At 37.3% G+C, this 22,822-nt stretch overlaps 1 protein-coding gene across 7 annotated transcripts; it reads right to left on the reverse strand.

Annotated features, from left to right (window-relative positions):
- Positions 1 to 457: 457 nt before the first annotated feature.
- On the reverse strand, positions 458 to 17,698 carry LOC100241322 (uncharacterized). 7 transcript variants are annotated; one of them, XM_010663607.3, is made up of 10 exons: positions 16,727 to 17,697; positions 8,207 to 8,395; positions 7,428 to 7,520; positions 7,141 to 7,323; positions 6,957 to 7,059; positions 6,663 to 6,848; positions 4,372 to 5,436; positions 2,972 to 4,257; positions 1,816 to 2,402; positions 458 to 894 (listed from the first exon to the last, which is right to left on the reverse strand). In XM_010663607.3, exons 1-10 carry the CDS (start codon positions 16,955 to 16,957, stop codon positions 543 to 545), a joined length of 4,275 nt encoding a protein of 1,424 aa, XP_010661909.1. In that variant the 5' UTR covers positions 16,958 to 17,697; the 3' UTR covers positions 458 to 542. The 7 variants fall into 7 exon arrangements, with proteins under 7 accessions (XP_010661909.1, XP_059599069.1, XP_010661907.1 ...); XM_059743086.1 differs by having other exon boundaries at positions 458 to 916; positions 16,727 to 17,696; XM_010663605.3 differs by having other exon boundaries at positions 2,972 to 5,436; positions 16,727 to 17,698.
- Between the last annotated feature and the right edge of the window lie 5,124 nt (positions 17,699 to 22,822).

Consider the following 22,822-nt stretch of genomic DNA (forward strand, 5'->3'; position numbering starts at 1 on the left):
AATGGATTTTATCCAAATCTTAGGGGAGGTGAGTAAAAGTAATTCTTTAAATTTTGGTATAAATACATAAATAAATTTAATTTCTTTTTTTAATTCATTACTCGATTAACTTGAATTCAATCCAAGATTACAAAAATAAGGTTGAATTGAATTGAACTTGGATTAAAGATTGGTTGAGATCAAATTTACATTAATTATTTCTTAATTAAGATTGACCATCAAACTAACGCAATCCACCCAAAGTGGAGGCATTTTCTTGTATTTTGAAGAGGACAGTGAAAAGGGGTTCTTTAGAGGGCTTCTTAGCCAAATGGGAGAGGAGGTGTGGGAGAGTGTCTCTTGATTCTATGTAACTCAATCCCCCTTGTGTATTTTTTTTTGGCCTTTTTAAGTGCTGCGTATGTTCCATAGGGCTGCTTGGCCATCTCAATAAGGAATCTATAGAATCAACTGCCAATATCAAAAGCGTAGCCTTCTAACTCCATCAATGAAATGGAGATTGCTATGCTGTTAAAATTTTTGAACAAGAATGTAATACAGAGCTAGTACACAGTGGAGAATATGAAACAAAAATGCCTAATGGTACAAACCCTGTACGAGAATTCAAACCTAAAGTTCAAAAAAGGGATCCTTAATACTGCAAAGAGGAAAGGTTGGAAGACAATTTTGCATGATTGTACACTGGTGCATACAGTAAGCCAGTAGAGGAAGGACGCCATTTGTGGAGCAAAATTTTCAGAAACCGTCACATCAGAAGTGAGGGGAGAGCGGCAAGGCCCGTTACTGGAGGGTTTCCAATTATAGTTTCTCTTGTTAAGGGTTTTCCTCACGTCTGGAATTGCAAGAGGCAGAAAATCCTCATTTTTCAACTGATAATTCCTCTGAGCCACTGATCTGGCAAAATAATCAAATCCTCCTGTTAAGATGGTACATTAAAAAGCATCACAAAATGATCCCAGTGGAAAAATGGAAACCATATGATAAAGTATAAAAGAAACAGCTTGCAAAAAACTAATAAGCGAAACTAGAGTTAAAATTCACCAATGGCATCAAATGTGTAATGCACGAGCCATCCAAAGTATAGATACCAACCATTCGCCTTGGAGCAATGACACACTAAGCCATACTAAGTATGATAATGACAACATTCAAAATGGTTAAGCACCCACAGAAAATTTAGGATGAATCTAAAGATCCAGTTCTAACTGAAATAAACATGAGAAACCCTTTAAGCACAAAAGCAGGATAAGGGGCTGCCATTCGGTTAACAAACACTACTATTGAGCATGATAAAAACGAGCTATTGACTCCTCACATGTCTCCATGATAACCTTGTTAATTAACAATGGCAGAGCAGCAAAGTATGTCAAGCCTGGCATTAAAACTACATTGCTCATCCAATGAAAGGAAGAGATGGAAAAGCACTTGAATCCGAAGGGGTCTTGGGGCAAAGGTCCATTCAGGAGGATTCAGTACATCGACTCAAGAATCAAAGAAGACAAGAGTACATTGACTTGAGAATCAAAGAGGACTAGGGTAAATCAACTAGAGAAGCAAACAGTTAGCAAGAATCATGATCAACAAAGAGGCCACATGCAACTTTGTATCAAAGAAGCAGGACCTGCAAGCTTGGACACATTGATACTGTAGCCATATTATCGAGGTAAAAAGAAGATAGGGGATGCCATATGTACCCAAAGCCCCACTCCACACACACCAGCAACTTCCAGTTACACAATTAGAACCTAGTTTTTCTTCTCAAATAACTTATTCAGTAGAGAGTACAAATTGCAACAGCAGAGGGAAACCAATTACCTTTGGCAGTGAGGTGAAGAAGGCTGGTCTGATGGAGACTGTTGACTAACGCCACCATGAAACCTTTGTTCCTCAAACGCACCTGTTCCCTCATTCAGCAGAGCTTCTTCGTTCATACCTGAGAAACCTGCAGTTCCAATGGACCCAAACTCAGGCTGTTCAGCCTGTGAACCATAATTGGTGTTATGTTCATATGGATAGACCATGACTACAGATGGAACATTTGGTCCATTGGATGACACTTCATTGGGGTTCACTGTTGGGATTGGATACATGCCATAAGCCACACTGGCAGAACCACTCCGAGGGGAGTTCACATGCAATGGACCATTCTGGGAATGGTAGGAGGGAAATGAGTCATGTCTGTATGAGCCCCTTGGCCTGTCAGCTCGGCTCTCACTTGCTGCCAACCTATCCAGTCTTGAGCTTGATTTGTCAGCTTGGTTACGACTATGATTGCGGCCAGCAGTTCTTGATTTTGAGTTGATATTCCAGTTCCCTTCTCTGTCACCATTGTGGTTACCCCTATCATAATGATAATTCCCCCTTCTGGAATTTGAAGCATGTCGTTCCCTAGCAGACACCTTCTGAAGAAAACCAAAATAAAATTGCAGCATATTAGAAGTCAAACGCGTCCAAGCTTAAACATTGGAAGAAAAAATATGTGCATGACTCAGATGAAATGAAATACATGGGTTTGAGATATGTGCCAACCATGCTTGCTGTCAGATACATAAACAACAGTTGACTGAGACACTAATGTTATACAGAAATTTTTAAAATGAGTGAATACTTTGTCATAACCAAGGGTGCAGAAGAAGATATATGATACATTAGAACTTCAACAATTAAATCATTTACCCACATCATAAGATTTGGAAATGCATGGCTCATACAACTAAAACACACCTGAGCCAGCATGTCCACCCAGATCCTTGAAAGATTTACAACAGAATACAATTGATGTACAGGCTAATATTGATGGAAAGAATTAGGTGTGAGAAACATGCAAACCAACCCTAGGAAAACCCTATTTTCCAATCAAATAGTACTTGGACTCTCTAGTAGCATAAAAGATAAGCACCAACATATTCAACAGTGAATATACAAGAAATAAAACTGATGAACAACAAAATCTTGTGCAAGACTATCTTACAGGATTTGGTAGGTATGTCCCAGTTCCAGTACGATATCTTGTTGCTTCATCACCATAATGTTGATAAACATTGGCAGGTCTATTAGAAACAGACTGCAGAGGAGCAACAGGAACAAAGCGAGGACCATAATTCATAAGATGAGTGAAGAGGTTCATGTTGGATGAAAGAGGTCTTCCAGGACCATCCCATGGGAAATGACCCTGTAAATACATGGGGGGTACCATAATAGGTGAAGGATAAGAAAGTGGACCATGAGAGTGTGGGCTTTGGCAATACCTCCCATATTGCAAATTCTGCCAATGGCTGGCAAAATCACTGTTAAGAATATCGGACTTTGGCACCTCTGAGGGTTCAACAGGAACTGCCCTTCTCATACAACCTGAAGTGTTTAAATTCCCAGACTGATCAAGCCCCTCAGATGAATCAAAGTTTTGACTAGAATCACTGTTATCCACCCCATTGTCCCCTCCAAAATGGCTTGTCGTTGCATCAGTAGCTCCTGGCTCAGTTGGGAAATTGTAAACTGGCAGCATTGTAAGAAACGTAATAGGCGGACCTGTTGGATAAAAGGCAAAGGGAACCACCCCAGAATTATCCACTGCCCTTTGCTGTGAACCAGAACCTAGAAACACCGGAGAAATGGGTATTAGCGAATCCGATCCGCTCACATGAGCTGGTTCAAAGCCTGGTATGTTATGCCTTGGGACATGCAAAGGAGCCAGAGATTGAGAGGCCATGCTTCTTTCAGCCCTTTCAGAACCCATGGTTGAAGGTGGTTTCCAGTCTTTGTCGTCATCATCTACATGAGAAGGCACATGTTCAGACACAATCTTGCCTTTTCCATACACAGTTGAAGCCTCTGCAGAAGAACTTGTTTTTCTTCCCCGTCTTTCCCTCGTTGGCTTTGAAACCTTTGCTGATGATCCATCCCAGGAACTCTCGGAAGAGGTTTTGCTTCTCAAGGGGCTAGTGGGCCTAGAAGGCGAAAACCTTGAACTTGCAGTTCTGCCATCAGAATGAACTTCATTTTGTCTATTATCTTGATGGTGGAAAGCATCAACATGATCTTCCCCAGCTGATCCTAGGTTTTCTTTAATGAACTTTGGTTGAACTCCCATTGAGCCACTAGAGCCACCCACCTTAGATGCAGGCAGAAAGTTAAAACCTGATGAAGTTGGCTGTTGCTTATTATCTAACTGAAGCACCTCAAAACCTCCATTGTCAGGATCAAACCCTGCAGTAGATCCCCCATCCTGCTCATGCCAGAGATCATGATCAGCCTCCCCTGAGATAATTTCCAAAGAACCAAAATTTTCATTGCCAGTTTCAATCAACTCTTCAGAATTCAAGTTCAATCCAATGCCAGGGAAGTAATGAGTTAATGATGAAGAAACCAAACCTTGAGGAAATTGCATATTTGAGGCCCCCCAAGCAGGCTCGATCAAGGGAACATTTGTAGGAACCATGCCAGTCAAATTTCTCTGACAATATCCCATTGAAGCTAGAATGGAAGGTGAGAATGGAAGAGGTAGGTGAGCTGGACCTAAATTTAGCGGCAGATGGACCTGTACATTGAAATTATGAAGTGTAGAAGATGCCATCATGTTCACAAGATCTTGCTCTTCCTGATGCATCCCCTGAGTACCCATGACAGAAGAAAGTTGATCACCCATGGCACCCAAGGCTGAGCCATGATAATAACTATTTAAAGTAGTGTTTGAATCAGCTGATCCGTCAAGACTTTGATGGGATGAGACATGCCTGACAGATGAAGTATCATCAGTTGATATGGTACTATTGCTCACAAAAATTTCTGAGCCCAGGTTCTTCCTCCTGCTATTGTCCAGTCTTGTAGAAGTAATCTGGTCTTTTCCATTTTCTGGAGCTCTGTTATGCCTGCCTCGAGAAGAGCCCTTGGTATATGTGTCAGTAAGCTCGGGACTAGAGTGTGTCCTGGCAAACAGATACCTTCCCTGAAGGTCATTGACCAATTGATCAGGCTTGAAACTTCCCTGATCTCTATCAGTATGTACCCCCTGATTAGAATTGATTTCTGGACTGATCTGATCAGGGATCCTTGAACTGTTCAGGGTCCCATGATTCTTTTGGCTTTGAGCAGGAGAAACTGCAGAAATATCACTGTTTCTAGACAGGTTTTCCCAGGAAACACCATGTGAAGCATGTGTCCTCTCAACCTCAGCTTCATGATCAGAGTTACTGTTCAATCTTTTGTTGCTTGAAATGTTCACCCAATTTTCAGACCCATGGAGTTGATTTGAATTTGAGAATCTCAAGCGCCACAAATCAGTCCTTGGAGTATCAGGACGATGACCACTGCCATGCCTTTCCCATGTGTTCATGAAAAGCTGATTTACTTCAAAAATTATGTTCTCTTTGGGATCAAGTAGCCTTGCCAGCCTTTTGGCGCCAAATGCAAATGCACTTCGTATCCTGAAGAAATTTCCTGGGATAAAGATATGCAATATAGTTTCATAAAAATACATACAGCCCAATAGAATATTAAGCTAATAAACTATAGCCACAAAAAAATTAATCAGAAAGTTTTTAACAGACAGGATTTAGATGATCATAAAGGCTTAATAGAAAGGAAAAGATATCAAGCATGTAAACAAGTTTGTGCCATCATGTCTTCTTGTGAGTGCTTGCTTGCAAGTGCAAAAAAAGTTTAGAAAGCAAAGAGAACAAGAAATCCATATAGAAGGCCTCTAGATTATAACATTGCCAAGTGGAATCCAACTGAGTGATGGGAATGCCCTCAGTCTAATATGACAAGTGCTGAAGTTGAAAATCCTGGATGCCCTATGTACCCCAAAGGAGGCGACTAATAACTAATTTGAATAAAGAAATTGTAACATATGAAATGGATTCTGATAAGCACTAGTCTAAAACATTTGCCAAGCTGAATAATGCGTATGCTAAAATGTAATTAGTTAAGATAGAGGGAATGAGGCAGCACCTGGTGTAACACCAAATGATGAAAGTAATAGGAGCAGAAGTATGTACTATACATGAAGCATTTTAGCAAGCCTAAGACAGATCTATGACAACATCCAGGTTTATGATGGTGCTAACAAAAATATCAAACATATATCATAAGCTTTGCATATATACCACTTAAAAATTCATCAAGAATCACCATATGGATGCTAAATAAACAAAAGCCTCATTAATTTCTTACTAATATTACACATTACAATACATGCAAATTCAGTCTGATATTCCTGTCCTCTTAAATGCCAAAAATAGATGACATGTCACGCAAGTGAGAAAATGCACGCATTTTTTTTATCAAGATTTTTAAATTTTCATTTATTTTCCTTTTCTGTTTAATTTTCTCTTTTCTCTTGAAGGATTAAAAAATATATATATTTTGATAAAAACCAACATAGTGACAACTTATCAAGGAACAACACAATGGTTGCTTAAAACCAATAAGAGATCATCCCTTGCTCGGCAACTACAATCCAGGCCATACCAGAAGAACAAGATAAGCAAAAGAAATTTAGAGGGGCAAAATTTATTTGATGCGCCAGTATCAACTTATAACCAACAAAACCATGCAAATGCACCAGAGTACCAAAGACATAACATAGCTGGTTAGGAAATAAAGATGAATGACTCAAAAGACTACGACAAAGGTTGAATACCAATTAGATAGAGTTTGAATACCTTTACTAACACTACGACCAAGGTTGTTGTTTACACGTAAAGGATCAATAACATTGAAATGCTTGGAAATGAAGGATTGTCCCTGTTTTTCTTGGCCATGCGGGAAAACAGCATATACTGAGCTACAGGCATCTAGAAACAATTTACTAAGTAGTAGCTCTCCACTATCTTGCCGAGGAGGTTCCGCTGTAAAATATTTCCAATAAGAAAACATTAAAACTAGAAAATTGGCCAATAATTTCTGTGATGGATCAAATGATGAAGTCTTAAAACAACAATTTTGTAGCAAATTACCTGTTACATCTGGAAGTGAACTAATAGGTACAGGACCCCATAGACTAACACAAAAGTTGTCCCAGTCAAAGCTACTAAAGAACTCCAAAAAACGATAAAGGACCTGCAAGTGCAGAGAAAAGACCTCTCCAGAAGTAGGCCAAAGAAATACAACAATACCTACAGAGCAAGATTATTAAAGCACCTCAAGTGGTCCAGTAAAGGAATTGTTGAAGACGTGAAATATGTAGAGAACCAAGGTCTCCAAAGCATAAGTCGAAATAAGTCCATGGTGAGCACCCAGTATTCGGCTCTCATAATAACACCAGGCCTTGATCAATATAATGCTACGCTTGAATAAATGATTTTGATTTATCAAATGATCAACCTACATCATCAGGATTGTGTTTGGTAAAGATGAAGAAACACAATCATAGTTCCCTGTTTCAGACATGAATATTGAGTGCAAGGTGTTCAGAATATATGGCTCACCTCCTCAAGGAAACAAAGAGTGCATAACCCACCAAGCTGGTTGAATGATATGTCTACCACAATGTTTTCAACAAGACATTTTATTATCTTCACCTGTAAATGGATGAGAAACCAAGAGAACTATAATTTTTGGGTAAAAAAGTGTTAGCCTCAAAACAAAAGGTGAAGAGGAAAATTTGAGATAGATTTTTTTTTTATTGAATAAAAGGCGGGCATCATTTTAGGTAAGTAAGTTTAAAACTTGCATAGGCAAATATCAGTATAGCACCTTCTCAGTACAAATACAACCACAGCTAAAAAATATGCTGGCTAGTTTATTCAAAGATCTAGGTTAAGGAAACTGCTCAATAGCATGCAGAAAAGTAATGCAAGAACTTAATGTGTGGACATCAGAACCAAAGGAATCCTAGCAAAGAGAACAGGTAACAAGCAATATAGTTCTCAAATATATTCTTGAGATGGGCTTATAGAAGCACGGTTAAAAATAGGTGCAGAGGCAAATAATCTAAACATATGTATATATATACCATAATAAGCATAGCATGCTTTTATTGCATTGAGACATTTGCTCAAACAAATCAAAAGAAATGCCAGAAATTTAGCAGAAGCGTAACACAGCAGTTTAACAGCAGGAAAATATAAGAATTTAGTATCCCATTCCAGTAGACTAAAAATCCAGTCCAGTCAATCCTATTAAAGTAGAAATATGATTGTAGCAGTTCCTTTAAGCAGCATTGAATAAACAGAAAAAGAGTCGAGGGAACAAGAGAAGGACCTACTTCTGCTTGAATGTACTGAACCTCTTTTACACGAAATTCAGCATTCTCGTTCTTTTCCTCACTCTGTAGCATGTCACGGACCTGATTAGCCCATGTGTCCTTCAAATTTTGATTGTTACTGAAGGCTGTCAAGTCAATATCTCCATCAGGCAAATAAGTCTTGAGGGGAACAGACCCAAAAGTGAACACCTGTAGACAACAAAGAATATCAGTGTATAATGAGGAGCTAAAAAATAACACCATTGAACATGTATATGCATAAATGATGGTGACAAATGACCTCTAGCATGAGGACAGAAAGCATTGTCCAACTTCACTACCATGCAAGAAATGTCCATACCAACTAAGCCTAATTCCAACTATGGGTACTTTCTTAGCTCTTGCACCAGAAATCACACCCTTTCTGCTTTTTCTGTTACCCTTGTAGCACATTTGACTTCAACTTGAGGGTTCAAACAAGCACTCCATCTTTGTGCCACAAAACAAATCACTTTAAACAACTCTAATTTCATCACCTATCAGCGCTTTCTCAAAGTTCTCGCACATACATCTGATCATCCATCCCAGCATTTGCATTAACAATGTGCATTCTATCCTAATGTTGCTTCTTAATTATTCAGCATTCTGTGTTGTGTCGTGTGTGTGGGAACCATAACTTATCATTTCATATGGGACATCCATACAGTCACCACATTCCTTACCTTTTAGACTTCTTTCATGGCTCTTCAAATTCTTCTTCAGCCTATTACACCATCCTACACAATTTTGTCCACAAATTATATTTATAATCAATTTCTTTTTCCACCGATTACATCATCATCCAAATAGCACGTGTACACATCCAATGATGGTAATAAATTTATCTTCTATCCAACTTTTCATCATCAACAATAACTATGCTCCATTTCCTCCATAGTTCAAGCTAAAAGAGCAATATATGTTCAAAAACAAAGGGATAGAAGAATCCATGAAGACAAAAATGTGTTCAGACAAACCTAATTCAAAACAAATAGTGCATATTACTGAGTCATAATCAGATGCATTTAGTGCATTATATTATCAAAGAATGCCACAATCCTCGACAACTATAGCACCATTGTTAACTTGCTACCATAAACAACCATACATAATTATCACAATAAATTTTATCAAACAGTAACAATAGTATCAATAAGTCAGTAACAATAATAACACAATAACACCAACAGTGACAAAATTATTTTTGTAAAACAAAAAATGGAATGAAATAAAATGGTAAATAAACAATAATGGGCACAGAAAGTTACATTCGCAATTTCCTTTTAAAATTCTTTAACAACTTCAAATTCTTCTTTCACCCTTTACACCTCTACAATCAACTTCTTCCATGTATTACATCCCCATTTGCAAAAAGAGCGTGCACAAGTCCAATAATGCCAATAAATTTACCTTTTGCCTAACTTTTCACCTCAACATTATTTTTATTTTTATTTTTGATAGGTAAAGAAAAGTTGTATAAAAAGTAAAGAGGAGACACCAAAAATAGTGCTCTCAGAGTATACAGGAAGTATACCAAAAAAGCCTAAAGGCTTAAACCAGATGGGGAGGGAAAGAAGCAAAAAACATCACCTACCCTTACTTAGAACCTAACCAATCAATGAAACTTATAAGAGAAATAGGGTTCATATCTATAGACACCTTAGACCAAGACCATAGGTTACATACAAAAGAATTTTTCAATATTTGGAATGATAACTCCTCATTGTCAAACGCTATCAAATTCCTTTCCTTCCACATTGTCCAAAATATACATAAAGGGGCGACTTGCCAAGCCTTTTTACGAGCTTTACCCACAAACAACTCATGCCACCCAAGAAGAGTTTTCTTCACTAAACAAGAAAGAATCCAAGATACACTAAAGAGGGAGAAAAGAAAACTCCAAAGAACCCAAGTCTTTGCATAGTGAAGAAGAAGGTGTTTGCACGGTGAAGAAGAAGGTGATCAACCGTCTTTGCTTCAAAGAGGCAAAGAAAACACCTATTTGCCAAAAAGTACCTCTCATTTGAAGTTGGTCCAAAGTTAAAACTCCCCCCAAGAAGCCTCCCAGGCAAAGAAAGCCACCTTAGGAGGTGCACTCGATCTCCACATACTACTACTAGGGAAAAAATGGGGATCTCCAGGTTTCAAGATAGAATAGAGAGATTTGACCAAAAAGGTCCCACACCTCGAAGCTATCCAAATCATTCTATCTTCCACATCTCTAAGAATCCTAATTACTTGAATCTTTTGCAAAAAAAACACTCCACCAAATCTAACTCTCAATCATTAAAGGCCCTAGAGAAAAAAGGGATCCATCCACTCCCTTCTCCTTCAGGGTTCCAAACATCCACCACCCAAGCTTTCTTAGACAAAGAAACGGCAAATAAGGAAGGGAAGAATTCACAAAGTGGCTCATCTACACACCACTTGTCCATCCAAAATCTCACTCTCTGCCCATTGCCCACTTGGAAGGTCAACCTGCCACTCAAATAATTCTACTCCTTCCTAATAGATTCCACAACCCACACCAAACCTCTCACTCACCTCACAGGAACGCCACCTCCCATCATCTTCACATGCTTCCAAAGTGCTTCATTTTCATTGGCATACCGCCAACTCCACTTGCATAAGAGGGTTATATTCATCAAAGAGAGATTTCTCACACCTAAACCATCTTTCATTTTCTCCAAACAAACCATTTTACACCTCACAAGATGCGGTTTCTGCACAAGAGCCCCACCACCCCAAAGAAAATCCCTTTGTATCTTCTCCAATCTCAACCTCTCTTTTCTTGGCATGCAAAAGAGAGACATGAAATAAATAGACATGCTAGACAAAGTGCTTCGAATTAAAGTGAGTCCCCCTCCTTTTGAGATATATTATTTTTTCCACATGGCTAACCTTTTTCGAAATCTCTCTTCAACACCATCCCAAACCGCCACAAATTTGAAATAGGCTCCCCAAGGAAGACCCAAATAGCGGGAAGGAAGGTTGCCCACTTTACACCCCAACTCCAAGGCCAAGTCCTCTATATTATGCACCATACCCACCAGAATTAGCTCACTTTTATCCAAATTGAATCTCAAACCCAAACAAGCCTCAAACCACGTACGAAGCCAACTTAGATAAGTCATGTGGTCTTGAGATGCCACACAAAACACCAAAGTATCATCAGAAAATAACAAGTGCGATAATAGAATCTCATCACCACGCCTACCCCTCACCCACCAACTAGATAAGAAGCCCCCATTAATACCCCTCCTCAAGAGACAACAAAACCCTTCCATGGCTATCACGAATAAATAAGGGGAGAGGGAATCTCCTTGTCTCAAACCCCTCAAACTTTGGAAAAAACCATGAGGAGATCCATTTACTCAAACAAAAAATTTCCCAATAGAGATGCACCATTCTACCCAATTAATTCATCTCTCCTCAAAGCCCATCTTTCTTAGTACTGCAAACAAGAACTTCCAATTCACATGATCATACACTTTCTCTATATCCAACTTGCACAACACACCACCTTCATTACTTTTCAACCTTGAGTCCACAACCTCATTTGCAATCAAAACTGTAACTAAAATCTGTCTGCCCTCCACAAAAATATTTTGGGACTCCATCATCACTTTGCCCATTACCTTTTTAAGTATATTGGCCAACACCTTAGCTAGCAACTTATAGAGGTTGCCCACAAGGCTAACCGGCCTAAAATCTTTCAAGTCTTCTGCACCTCCCTTCATTGGAACAAGAGTCAGGAAAGTAGCATTCGAAGACTTGACAAATTTGCCACCCTCATGGAATTCCTTAAAAAAAATCCAAAACCTCTGCCTTCAAACCATCCCTACAAAAAGGTCAAAACGCCATGGTGTAACCGTCTAGACCAAGAGCTTTGTCCTTGCCTAGATCCAAGAGAGCAACAAACACTTCTTCTTCCGAAAAAAGAAGCTCTAGCCTCTCTACCTCATTGCTATCTAAGCCCGCAAAGGACAACCCTTTAATACTAGGACAACACCCCTCTCTTCTAAAACTGAAAAGAGGTTATGAAACGCCCCAACCACACTAGCTTTTAATTCATTCTCCTTGGTATACCAGCAACTATTCACTTTTACCTTGGATAGCCAGTTCCTTCTACTCTGAGCATTCACCATCCTGTGGAAGAATCTGGTGTTATTATCCCCCTCCTTCAACCACACTTCCCTTGATTTTTGTCTCCAAGAGATTTCCTCACTCATAACCCAATTCTTATAAGACTCCCTAGCCTTTTTTCTAGCTTCAGACTTCTCCAAATTTAGGGCAGAACCTTTCTCCTTCTCATCCCAATACACAATCTAGCTGAGAGCTTTTCCCTTTCTAGCCTCAATGAAACCAAACATTTCTTTATTCCAAGTCTTCAAAACTACTTTTAAGGCCCTCAATTTTGCATCTAAAACAAAGTTGAAAGTCCCAGTAAAATTAAAGCTCACCCACCAATTCTTAACCTGATCCTTGAACCCTTCTTCCTCCAACCACACATTCTCAAATTTGAAAGGGGAGGGTACCTTTCTCAGGCCTTCTCCATCGAGCAAAATGGGAAAGTGATCAGAGACCAGTCTTGGCAAAACAACCTACACAAACCCATTAAACAGGTTGTCCCAATTATCTGACACTATAAACCTGTTGAGCCTAGATTAGGGTTGGTTGTTCATCCCACCCCTCCAAGTGAATGGACCTCCCTATAAAGGAATGTCCCTTAGCTCCAACTCCTCTAATACTTTTAAAAATCTCCTCATTGTTGAAGATAACCCTCCTCCCCTACTACACTCCCTAGGAAATCTTATCATGTTGAAATCCCCACCTACACACCAAGGTCGCTCCATAAACCTCCTACTGCCTCCAACTCATCATAGAAGTTTTCCATTTCCCTTCTGCACACAGGACCATATACACCAGTAAACACCCATGAAACACCATCCTCACAGTTTTTGAATCGGCACAAAATTGAGAACTCCCCTCTTTCCAAGCCAACCAATTCAAACACCCTATTATCCCAAAACACCAGAATGCCACTAACTGCTCCCCTTGAATTGACTGCACTCCAGCCTAAACAACTTCCCATCCCAAGGCTACGCACAAGCCCAGTAGTCATTTCTTTAATTTTGGTTTCCTACTAACACACCATGTCCACTCTTTGAGATTTAATTACCGACTTTATTATCTTCCTTTTATCCCTATCGTTTGCCCATTTAACATTCTATGGAATGTCATCTTCATTTGCACCCTGACATAGAAACCCTATCAAGTTTACCTAATCCAATATCAACCCTGGCCTTTTTGTAGCTCACTATCCACTCCAACTTCTTAAGTTCCTTATCAGATTTTGAAGACAGTGATTTCGCCTTTCTATACGCCCCATCCTACCCTTTTTGGCCAATTATCCTCTTCAAATCCTTCTATCGGCATACCAAGGCACTAACTAAACTTCATGAGGCAACTAGAGTTCCACCCTTCATCCCCCCCCCCCCCCCCCCCCCCCCCCCCCCCTCCCTCCCCCCCTCCCCACACCACTTGCACTTGAAAATCAGTTGACTCCAGCAGAGCCTCACGAAATCCGACCCAACCGGGACAATCGTAAGCTCAGCCACACCATCACTATCTATCAAGAACAAGAAAGCTCCTTCCAGCCATCAAGGGCCAAAGCATCTACTGACAACACTACTTGTAGAGGGACCCAGCCCATTGCCACTGCCTCTGGGCTTTCCAACCCACCAGAATCCCCCTCCCGCACCACCAGAACTTCGTCGGGCCCCAAGAAAGTAGTAGAAGAAGAATTACTGTGCAACCCTAAAGAAAATAGAGATTTAGAGTGAGAAACGGGGTACCTAGAGGCTCCCACCTACAGTGCCTTGTCAGTGTGCATTGGTCGGCCTGAGAGTGACCCCCCGGCAGGCAAGTCTTCGTCGACCAACACCACCAGCTCCTTCCCCGTTGCTTTAGTGACAATCTCTAGGGGAGCCTTAGGAGAAAAAAGCCACCCAAAGAAGATAGATGGGTAGTGGGCCTCTTTAAACTCAGGCCCAATAGGCCACTTAAAGCCCTTAGCACGACCCACACCCATAGGACTCAAGGAGTTAGAGCCCACTGCCCAGCCTGCTCCACCCATGGGCTTTTTCTGCACCCACACACTTGAACCCAAAACCTCTTTTCTCTTTTTCTCCACACAGCCAGCTGGCCTAGGCCCAAGCCCAAGAACCTCTGACTCCATAACAGTACCCTTAGCCAGCCTACCAGCTGCACCATTTGCACCCCTATTCCTTCCACCATACTCTAGCTGCTCCTCTGACCCTAGTTTTTGAACAATAGGCTGACTCTCCCTCACACTTTCACCAATGCATGAACTACTCACAAATTCATCCTTGACCTCTCGCCCTACGCTTCTACACAACTCAAACATTGGCACCACCTGAGAAACCCATGGAGGGGCTTCCCACCACAAACAAACCGCAAAACAGGTGTGATCGGCCACCACCTGTAGTGACCTTGGTAGGTCCTTCCCAGTGGCTCTCACCAAGATTCGGGCCCATTGCAGCTAAGAAAAAAGAGTTATTTCCTCATCTACAGCCACAAAACCCCCACAATTATCCCCAATCCTCTTAAAAATATCTTTGCCCTAAAGGAGGAGTCCTACTATCCTCACCCAAACTTCCTTGGCATGGCTACCATTCCAAAAGCAACCTACTTCAGGTCCCCATCTTTGCAGCTGAAACTCTCTCTCCTTAAACCATTTGTTGCCCCTTAAAAGCACCATATCAACCTCACATTTATTCTCGAACTCGAACAGCAAAAAGGCCCCACCCAACTTGGAGATTCTTAAGCCCCCTTCAAAGCCCACTGGGCCTGCACCAACCCCTTCAAGGATGATAAAGGAGGAACCGAGTCTGGACTGTCACCAAAACATCCAACCAAGCAGTGACTTAATTGCTCTTCCTTGCTAATAAATTCTCAATCCCCTAAATGCAACCATAAAGACTCTCTCGGTTCCCCTGTCTTCACCTTTGTAGCATCTGCATAAGTTCCTTTCACTTTCTCATTGAGACTACACCCAACCTTTTCAGAGGTGGGAATACCAGGGTCAAAGAAAACTTTGCTCATTGTTGGAGTGGAGACTCCTAGGGCCCTTAACTTCTTAGCCAACAAAAACCACCCCCCAACTAAACCTTTGCCCTTTGGAAAAACAAGACAATACTTCTTAGCTTCCACATCTCGCACAAAGTAGAGTAAAAACCTTCCAACTTCATTCAATCGACACTTCAACCTGAACTTTCTTCCCCCATCTTCCCAAACTTTTAAACACCTCGAACGTGACTATCCTCTACACCAGGCTTCCACACCTTCCAGCAAGTAGCTCAAACTACTTTCTCTAAATCTTATCCAAGAAGAGAAGCCTCTACTCCTTTCCAAAACAATCCCTCTAGGTTTTCCTCGAACTACTTCAATGGAGATTTGAAAGGTCTTAGACTCCAATGCAAACCAACATTTACCACCTCTCAAACCTCCTCTCACCTTCAAAGTCACCCCTATCTCACAGTTTACTCGGAAATGCTTCAATAAGTTGTTCACCTCAACATTAATTATTCTCTACTTCCCTCCCCAATTCAAACTAGAAGAAAAATATATCTCCAAAAACTAAGGGGAAAAAGTGTTGATCAACACAATAATGGGTTTATAGGAATCTTTGAAAAAACAAAAAAAGAGGACACATTGTACTATCATAATCATATGCACTTAATGCATTAAATTATCAAACAATGCAGCTTTCTTTGGTAACTATAATGTGATCCATTAACTTGCTACCATAAACAACAATAACATCCTCACTCACATGCACCCGCACATGGAGAAACACATAGCACAATAACAACTATAATAACTGTTAGACAACCAACTTCCCTAAAATCTTAGGCATGTAGGATTTGGACCCACAATATATATATATTGATAAGTAAAGACCCACAATATATATTATGCACTCCAACACCCTAATCCCACCCATGGAGAGTAACATAGCACACACAAGCCCGCACAATAAACAAACCACAAACAACCTCCATTGGGTTTAATAAAGTCATGAAATAAACATGTCGTGAGGTTCAAGCATATGACCTTCTGCCAACCAAGGCTCTGATACCATATTAAACTACCAATCAATTTTCCTAAAAGTTTAAGCTTGTAGGATTTAGCCCATAATGTATATCATGCACTCCAACAATAATAACAGTATTAATAATGAAACAAAGAAATGGTCTCACCTAACAGTGGAATTAACAATCAAAATTAGACACACTTAGTGTATTTTACACTATCAAGCAATATCGCATTCCTCAATAACTATAATACAGATATTAACTTGCCACCAGAAATTACGATAGTATCATTATCAGAACTAATGTGAATGAAAAATGACAATAGTCACAATGCAATAATAACACTGTAAGTGTAAATACTGGAACAGATAAATGGCCTCACCTGACAGGGGAAGCATTGCACAACGATTCGCTGAACATAATCAGCAACTGCATTTCGGAGCTCTTCAGAGGGTTGGTTGGGCTGAATGCAGGCGATGAGCTCTGCAGTTCTCTCCTCTGCTATTAACCATCTTTCCGTGTCGAGGACTCGAATAGCAGAAGACCCTTCATTGGGCAATAGGCCATTCGGCAATAGCCCAGTTGGCTGCGCCCAGCCCTCATGTTGGCCCATGCACTCCACAACAAACTATATCTTCTTGCACCCAGAACAGCCACAGCAACAAAAAAACAAAGAATAAGGAAACTAAAACACTGAAATGGTCATTGTCCAAATGGGTTTTTTTTTTTTTTTGTTGGGGGGTGGGGGGATGGGGTGGGTTGGGTTCAATAGGAACTCAATTTCCACAGTTTTCCCGGAAAAAGGGAAAAATTTTCAAATGGCTTCAACTTTAATATTGAAAATACAACCCCAGAAAAAGATTATATAATTTGAAGTTTCAAATGAAAATTACAGAAAAAGCTACAAAAAAATCTGAGCATTTGCGATAAAAGAGGAAACGCAGAACCCTAAACAACATTGAAAACGCACAATCTATTTTTCAAAGACTTTTTTTTAAAGTTTCTCAACCTGAACAAGCACGAAAAAAGGAAAGAAAAAAAAAATTGATACCCTAGAAATCAAAAAGAAAACCCAGGTGAGGAATGGGCCAATTGTGATTATACAGGCGGTAAGAGAGCCAAAGCCCTCGAGAATTGGGGGTGAGAGCAAGGATACTTTCGGAAATGGGCGAAATATCGGAGAATAGGAAACGAGAAATCGGGGTGGGGTTTGAAATTCTGGAATGAGAAGCAGAGAATTATGGCATTGATGAAATGGGGAATACGAACTTTACGAAGAACGAAAGGAGAATTGCAGAATCAAAACGAAGAGAAAGAGAGGGATAACCGTTTAAATGAACAAAATTCCCATATAATAGCCTCAAAAGTGACCCGTACCCCTCAACCCAGCCCATTGTCCCTTCAACTATTTATATTTTTTTCACATTTTTTTCTTTCATTTTTTTATTTATTGAATATTTTCAAACCTTTAATGAGATGTAATAAATATTTAAATAAGTTGGAAATTGTTTTAATTTTTTGATATCATTTACAACAATGAAAAAAGGAGTTAGAAGAAGGAAACGATCAAATAAACTCGATACCAATGCATCTATACAAAATAAATTCGATACTTATTAAGTTAAGATAAAATATGATAACTATGAAATAGTATTAGATTTAACATCTTTCGTGTTTGTTCACAGTTAACTTGATAGTAGTTACGTTCAAGTGTTTTGTGAAGATTATGGACTTAACTACCTTCAAATTTATATACAAAATGATTTAACAATAATTAAGTTCATATTAAAATGTCAACTATAGAGATAACTTCATATAAGTCTATACAAAATCAACTTGATATTTGTTAAGTCTAGATTAAATATGATACATTGAATAGACTTAGACTTAATAACTTTTAAGTTTGTTCATAGTTATCTTGATAATAGTTACGTTTAGGTATTTTGTGAATAGTATTGACTTAATTACTTTCAAGTTTGTGCATAAAACAACTTGATGACAATTAAGTTAAGTTTAAATTATCAACTATGGACATAACTTCCAATGATTTTATACAAAATCAACTTAATACATGTTAAAATCATATTAAGTTTGATAAGTTTAGAATGAACACAACTTATTTCAAGTATGTCCACAAATAATTTGTTGCCTAAAAAGTCCACAATAATATTATTGATAACTTTAGAATAACATTGTCATTCAATTAGAAACCTACTATCATGAGGCTACGTTTAAATTTATATTGACATATGTCAAAATGTCTAATTACATATATCACAATGTCCAATTACATTAGTATAATTAATAAGAAGGTCATCATTCTCTAGTAATTTAAATTGGTTCAATTTCTAGTCATGTTTAATTCATCTTACTTGAGCATTTTGCCACATAGATTACAGTTAACATACATGAATAAATAACCAAGACCATGAAATTCATTATTACAAAAAATAAAAAATGATAACAAAAAGTCAAACAACTTCTCAACTGAGAAGCAAGTTTGGAATATGAAAATTGCATTTCCAACCATTAAACCATACACTCAAAATTATAAGCATCCAAGAAAACTACTACCAAGAGCCTATCAATCAAGATGGTCTAATTTCCTCAAAACTTCCATCGAAGGTGTTTCACTTGCATTACCATCTTATCATCTATGCGGATGGCAAGGAAAGGGTTGTCTACACCGATTGTGTCACATTCAATTGATAGATTATGGTTTTGGGCATTGTCATGAAATTGAGCCTTAGTGTTATACAACTTATTTCCAAAAATGTGTCCCTTCTTAGTAACAAAAATGACATTGTAAAAACCAAGGGCGACATTAGTCTTTTTGAATGCTTCTTTCCTATTATCCTTAAGAAGTAGAACCATCTATCCATTAAACACTACTGCTAAGTAGAAACCCTTTAATGGCTCATGCCCATATTTGAATTTTGCCAAAGAGAGGTCCTAATACGTGTCAACTTGAATGGAAGTAATCTCAAAACTCTTAGACCATTTTCTTTTGGCAAACAACCATGACTTTATATCAAATTTACAAATACACTAATTCATCCAATCATTGATTTCAATATAAAGGCACTGACTCACCAAGCTTTTACTCCATGTTATTATTATCAAGTAAGATTTGGTTCTTAATTTACATGAACAAACGCACGTGACCAATTTTTTAAGTAGTACTTATAGAGACACCTAAAGAAGTAAAATAAACTACTTGAACCCTATTTTCACAAAAACAAGATAGGAAGTCTCTAACACTAACACAAGAGGAAAAGCCAAAGATCTTCATGTTTCTTAGCACATTGAATGACTATTTGGTCCTTCTTCTGTTGCTGCAACATCAACTCTTTGTTTGGTTGCCCAAAAAATTGAGAAAAAGAAAGGGAAAATCAACTTTGGGTACTGTTTTTTTCTTCTATTTGAAAACTGAAAAAAGAAAAAAAAAAGAAAACCTATGGTTTCCTAACAAATAAAAGGAATCTAATGAAATAAAAAAGGGAAAAAAACTTAATAAAGAAAATAAAAATAGTGTATCGTATGGAATGGAAATCAAAAGAGAAGTGATGAATCCCATGTTGTGTTCCAAATGACCAAGAAAGAATCTGGTAATGGTCTCAAGTCTCGAGTAAGGGTTTGGCTTGATGGAGAAGAAAGATGAGCATTTGTGATAGAAGAAATAATAAAAATAAAAAAGTGAAAAAAGGGAAATAAAATTAGAATAAGAGGGAAAAAGGGGCCGAAGTAATTCAGGAGTATTTGTGTCCAAGTTGAGTCATTTTTTAGGGTATTAAAAATAGGGGGTTGGTTTTGCAATGTGAGGGAATTTTATCCCTTTTAATAAGTTATCCCTTTTTCAAAATGTTGTGCTGAGGAAGGATGATAGAATCACCCAAAAGTAAAATTAATATATATATATATATATATATATATATGAGAAAATTTAAAAAAAATAAAAAATGCCATTATTTAAGTAAAATAATACAATATGAGAAAATTTAATAAAATGGCAATTGCAAACTAGAGTGATCCCATTTCTGGGGTAGTTGCCATGGGGAAAAATGTATATTTTTATATTTAATGTTTGGGATTAATTTTTAAAGATTTAATATTCAACGTTAAAAAGAATAAATAAATCAATATCTTGGCAATTTTTTTTTTCAATGAGTCAAGCTAATTATTATAATAATTGTATAATATCTATTTCTATTTTTGGAAATGAGTCAATTTTCCTTTTTCTTTTCCTTTTTTCATACGGTTGAGTTTAGAGTAGATAAATTAATTATGTCAAATATTTGAAAAAATTACTAGTAATTTTATAAATCAAAACATTTATAACAATAACATAAAAATAGATATAAAATTTAATTTTTCACGGGAAATACAAAAATTATTAGGGTTAATTCTATAGTCATTGACAATTACTTTCACAAGTGAATAACATGTTCTATTTCAATGAAATTAGAATTAATTTTATTATCACATGATCATGGAAAAACGTGTTTTCGTATACCCAAAAAAATTATAAGTTTAAAACTCGTGTGATTTAAAAATAGTATTTTATTTTTAAAAATGGAAAATTATTTTTAAATTTTGATAGTGGATGGTTGTTCTCCATTTTTAAAAGTTATAAAAGCAAATAAAATTAAATATGATATCTTTATTTTTCTCTCTCTAAGATGTCAAAAATCTATATTTCATTGAATTTCCTTTTAACTTTTTTAAAATTTTCGTTAAATAAATAAATCTCAAATCAAGCGATATTGGGTATATAAAATTTATTAATTTTAAAAATAATTTAAAATTCAATAATCAATTTAATTAGTATTAAAAAAAACCATAAAATTCAATGTTTATAACAAAAAAACTTTAAAACATTTTATATGAAAAAAAAGTAATTGAAAGTATTTTAAAATTTAATGAAGAAAAACTTTTTTTTAAATAAGAAAACAAGATATCTTGTACTTTGTACACAAGATTATTATTATTTAAAAAAAAAAATAGAAAACATATGGAAATACCATCTCCCTAATGTTGGCCACCACTAGAATTGCTTTCTTATGGCTACCAAAACTCTTTTTTTCTTTGAATAATTGTTTCTATATAAATTAAAAGAAAATCTAAACTCAAAAAATATTGTTTTTCTATATGAAAGATACCATTTCAAGAGATGTATAAATTTAATTGTATCTATAAATTTTTAAAAAATATTTTATTATATTTAGACTAATGTTGTTTTTTCTTTTTTCTTTTTAAATTTTCTTATTAAAAATAAATTACTTTCAGATTTAGATCTTTTGGTTTTTTTGGAAATAATAATAATAATAATAAATATAATATTTGAATAAAGTTTTCCACAAAGTTTTATTAATCATACTTTGTTTTTACTGTGCATCATATTCATCTTCTCTTTCATCTTCTTCTTGAAAGTTTAAGTACTTTTTAGAATCTCTATCTAAGTTATCTGGGTTTTAAGTGAGACCACTGTGACTCCTCCAGATTTAACTGGGAGATTTCTTCAAAGGAACTTATTGAATTTCAATTTGAAGTGTTTATTTTCTGTTCATTTTCTTTTGTTTAGATTTCTTGTAGTAGGGATCTTCTTTCTGTTTTGAATATTTTTTATTTGAATCTCTTCTCTTTGACTTATGAAAATTTTCATGTCTAGAAGGAGGGGTAAGAGTATCATACCCGTATTGGGCACATAATGATTCTAACTCTTTTTTGGCATATTTGAAGTCCTTTTTTATAGTGGCATTAACTTTGGCAAGGGAACAAAGGTTCAATGCTTTTTGATTGACAAAATTTGCCAGTTGTCCATATGTTAAAGAATCATAAGGAATTATAACATTGTACATTTCTTTGATTCTCAACTGAACTCTTTGACTAAAGACTTTGGGTAACCCATTTAAAAACCTCTCTTTCCAATAGGGTTGGTTACAATCTGTTCTTGAGTGTACTTTGGCAAAGTATACTTCCTTATACCATCTGTAATCACTCAATTTGTCACAGTGTAAATTTTGAAGAATCTCAGAACTTTGAGGTTGAAAAGAAAGGGGGTCTCCTAGGAAGTGTTTGGTTATAGCATAGATTAAAGTATGGATCACATTAGGGTTTCCACTTTCATCTATACTTTTCTGGATGAATCTCCTTTCTTCCTCAGTGAGAGCATTATCCCACCATCCTTTGAGTTGTCCAGTAAATCCTGCTATCAAATGAAAGCAGATTGCTGGATCAAGGTTTTCTCTTGACTTATAGGCTGTGGAGGCCATAATCATTTCTTGGAGGATGTTTAAGACCTGATGGTCACTAACTCCATCTATGTTCCATTCATAGATGACATCTCCATCATACTTTGATTGGACTATTTGACTTCTTTCTTCATACTGAAGATCAGGAGGTGTGGGTCTAGGATGGAAATTCCTAGTCCTACTTTGTTGTTGGAATTTATGAACAATCTTATTTATCTGAGGATCCT

This window comes from Vitis vinifera, chromosome 15 (assembly GCF_030704535.1).
Source record: "Vitis vinifera cultivar Pinot Noir 40024 chromosome 15, ASM3070453v1".
NCBI lineage: Eukaryota > Viridiplantae > Streptophyta > Magnoliopsida > Vitales > Vitaceae > Vitis > Vitis vinifera.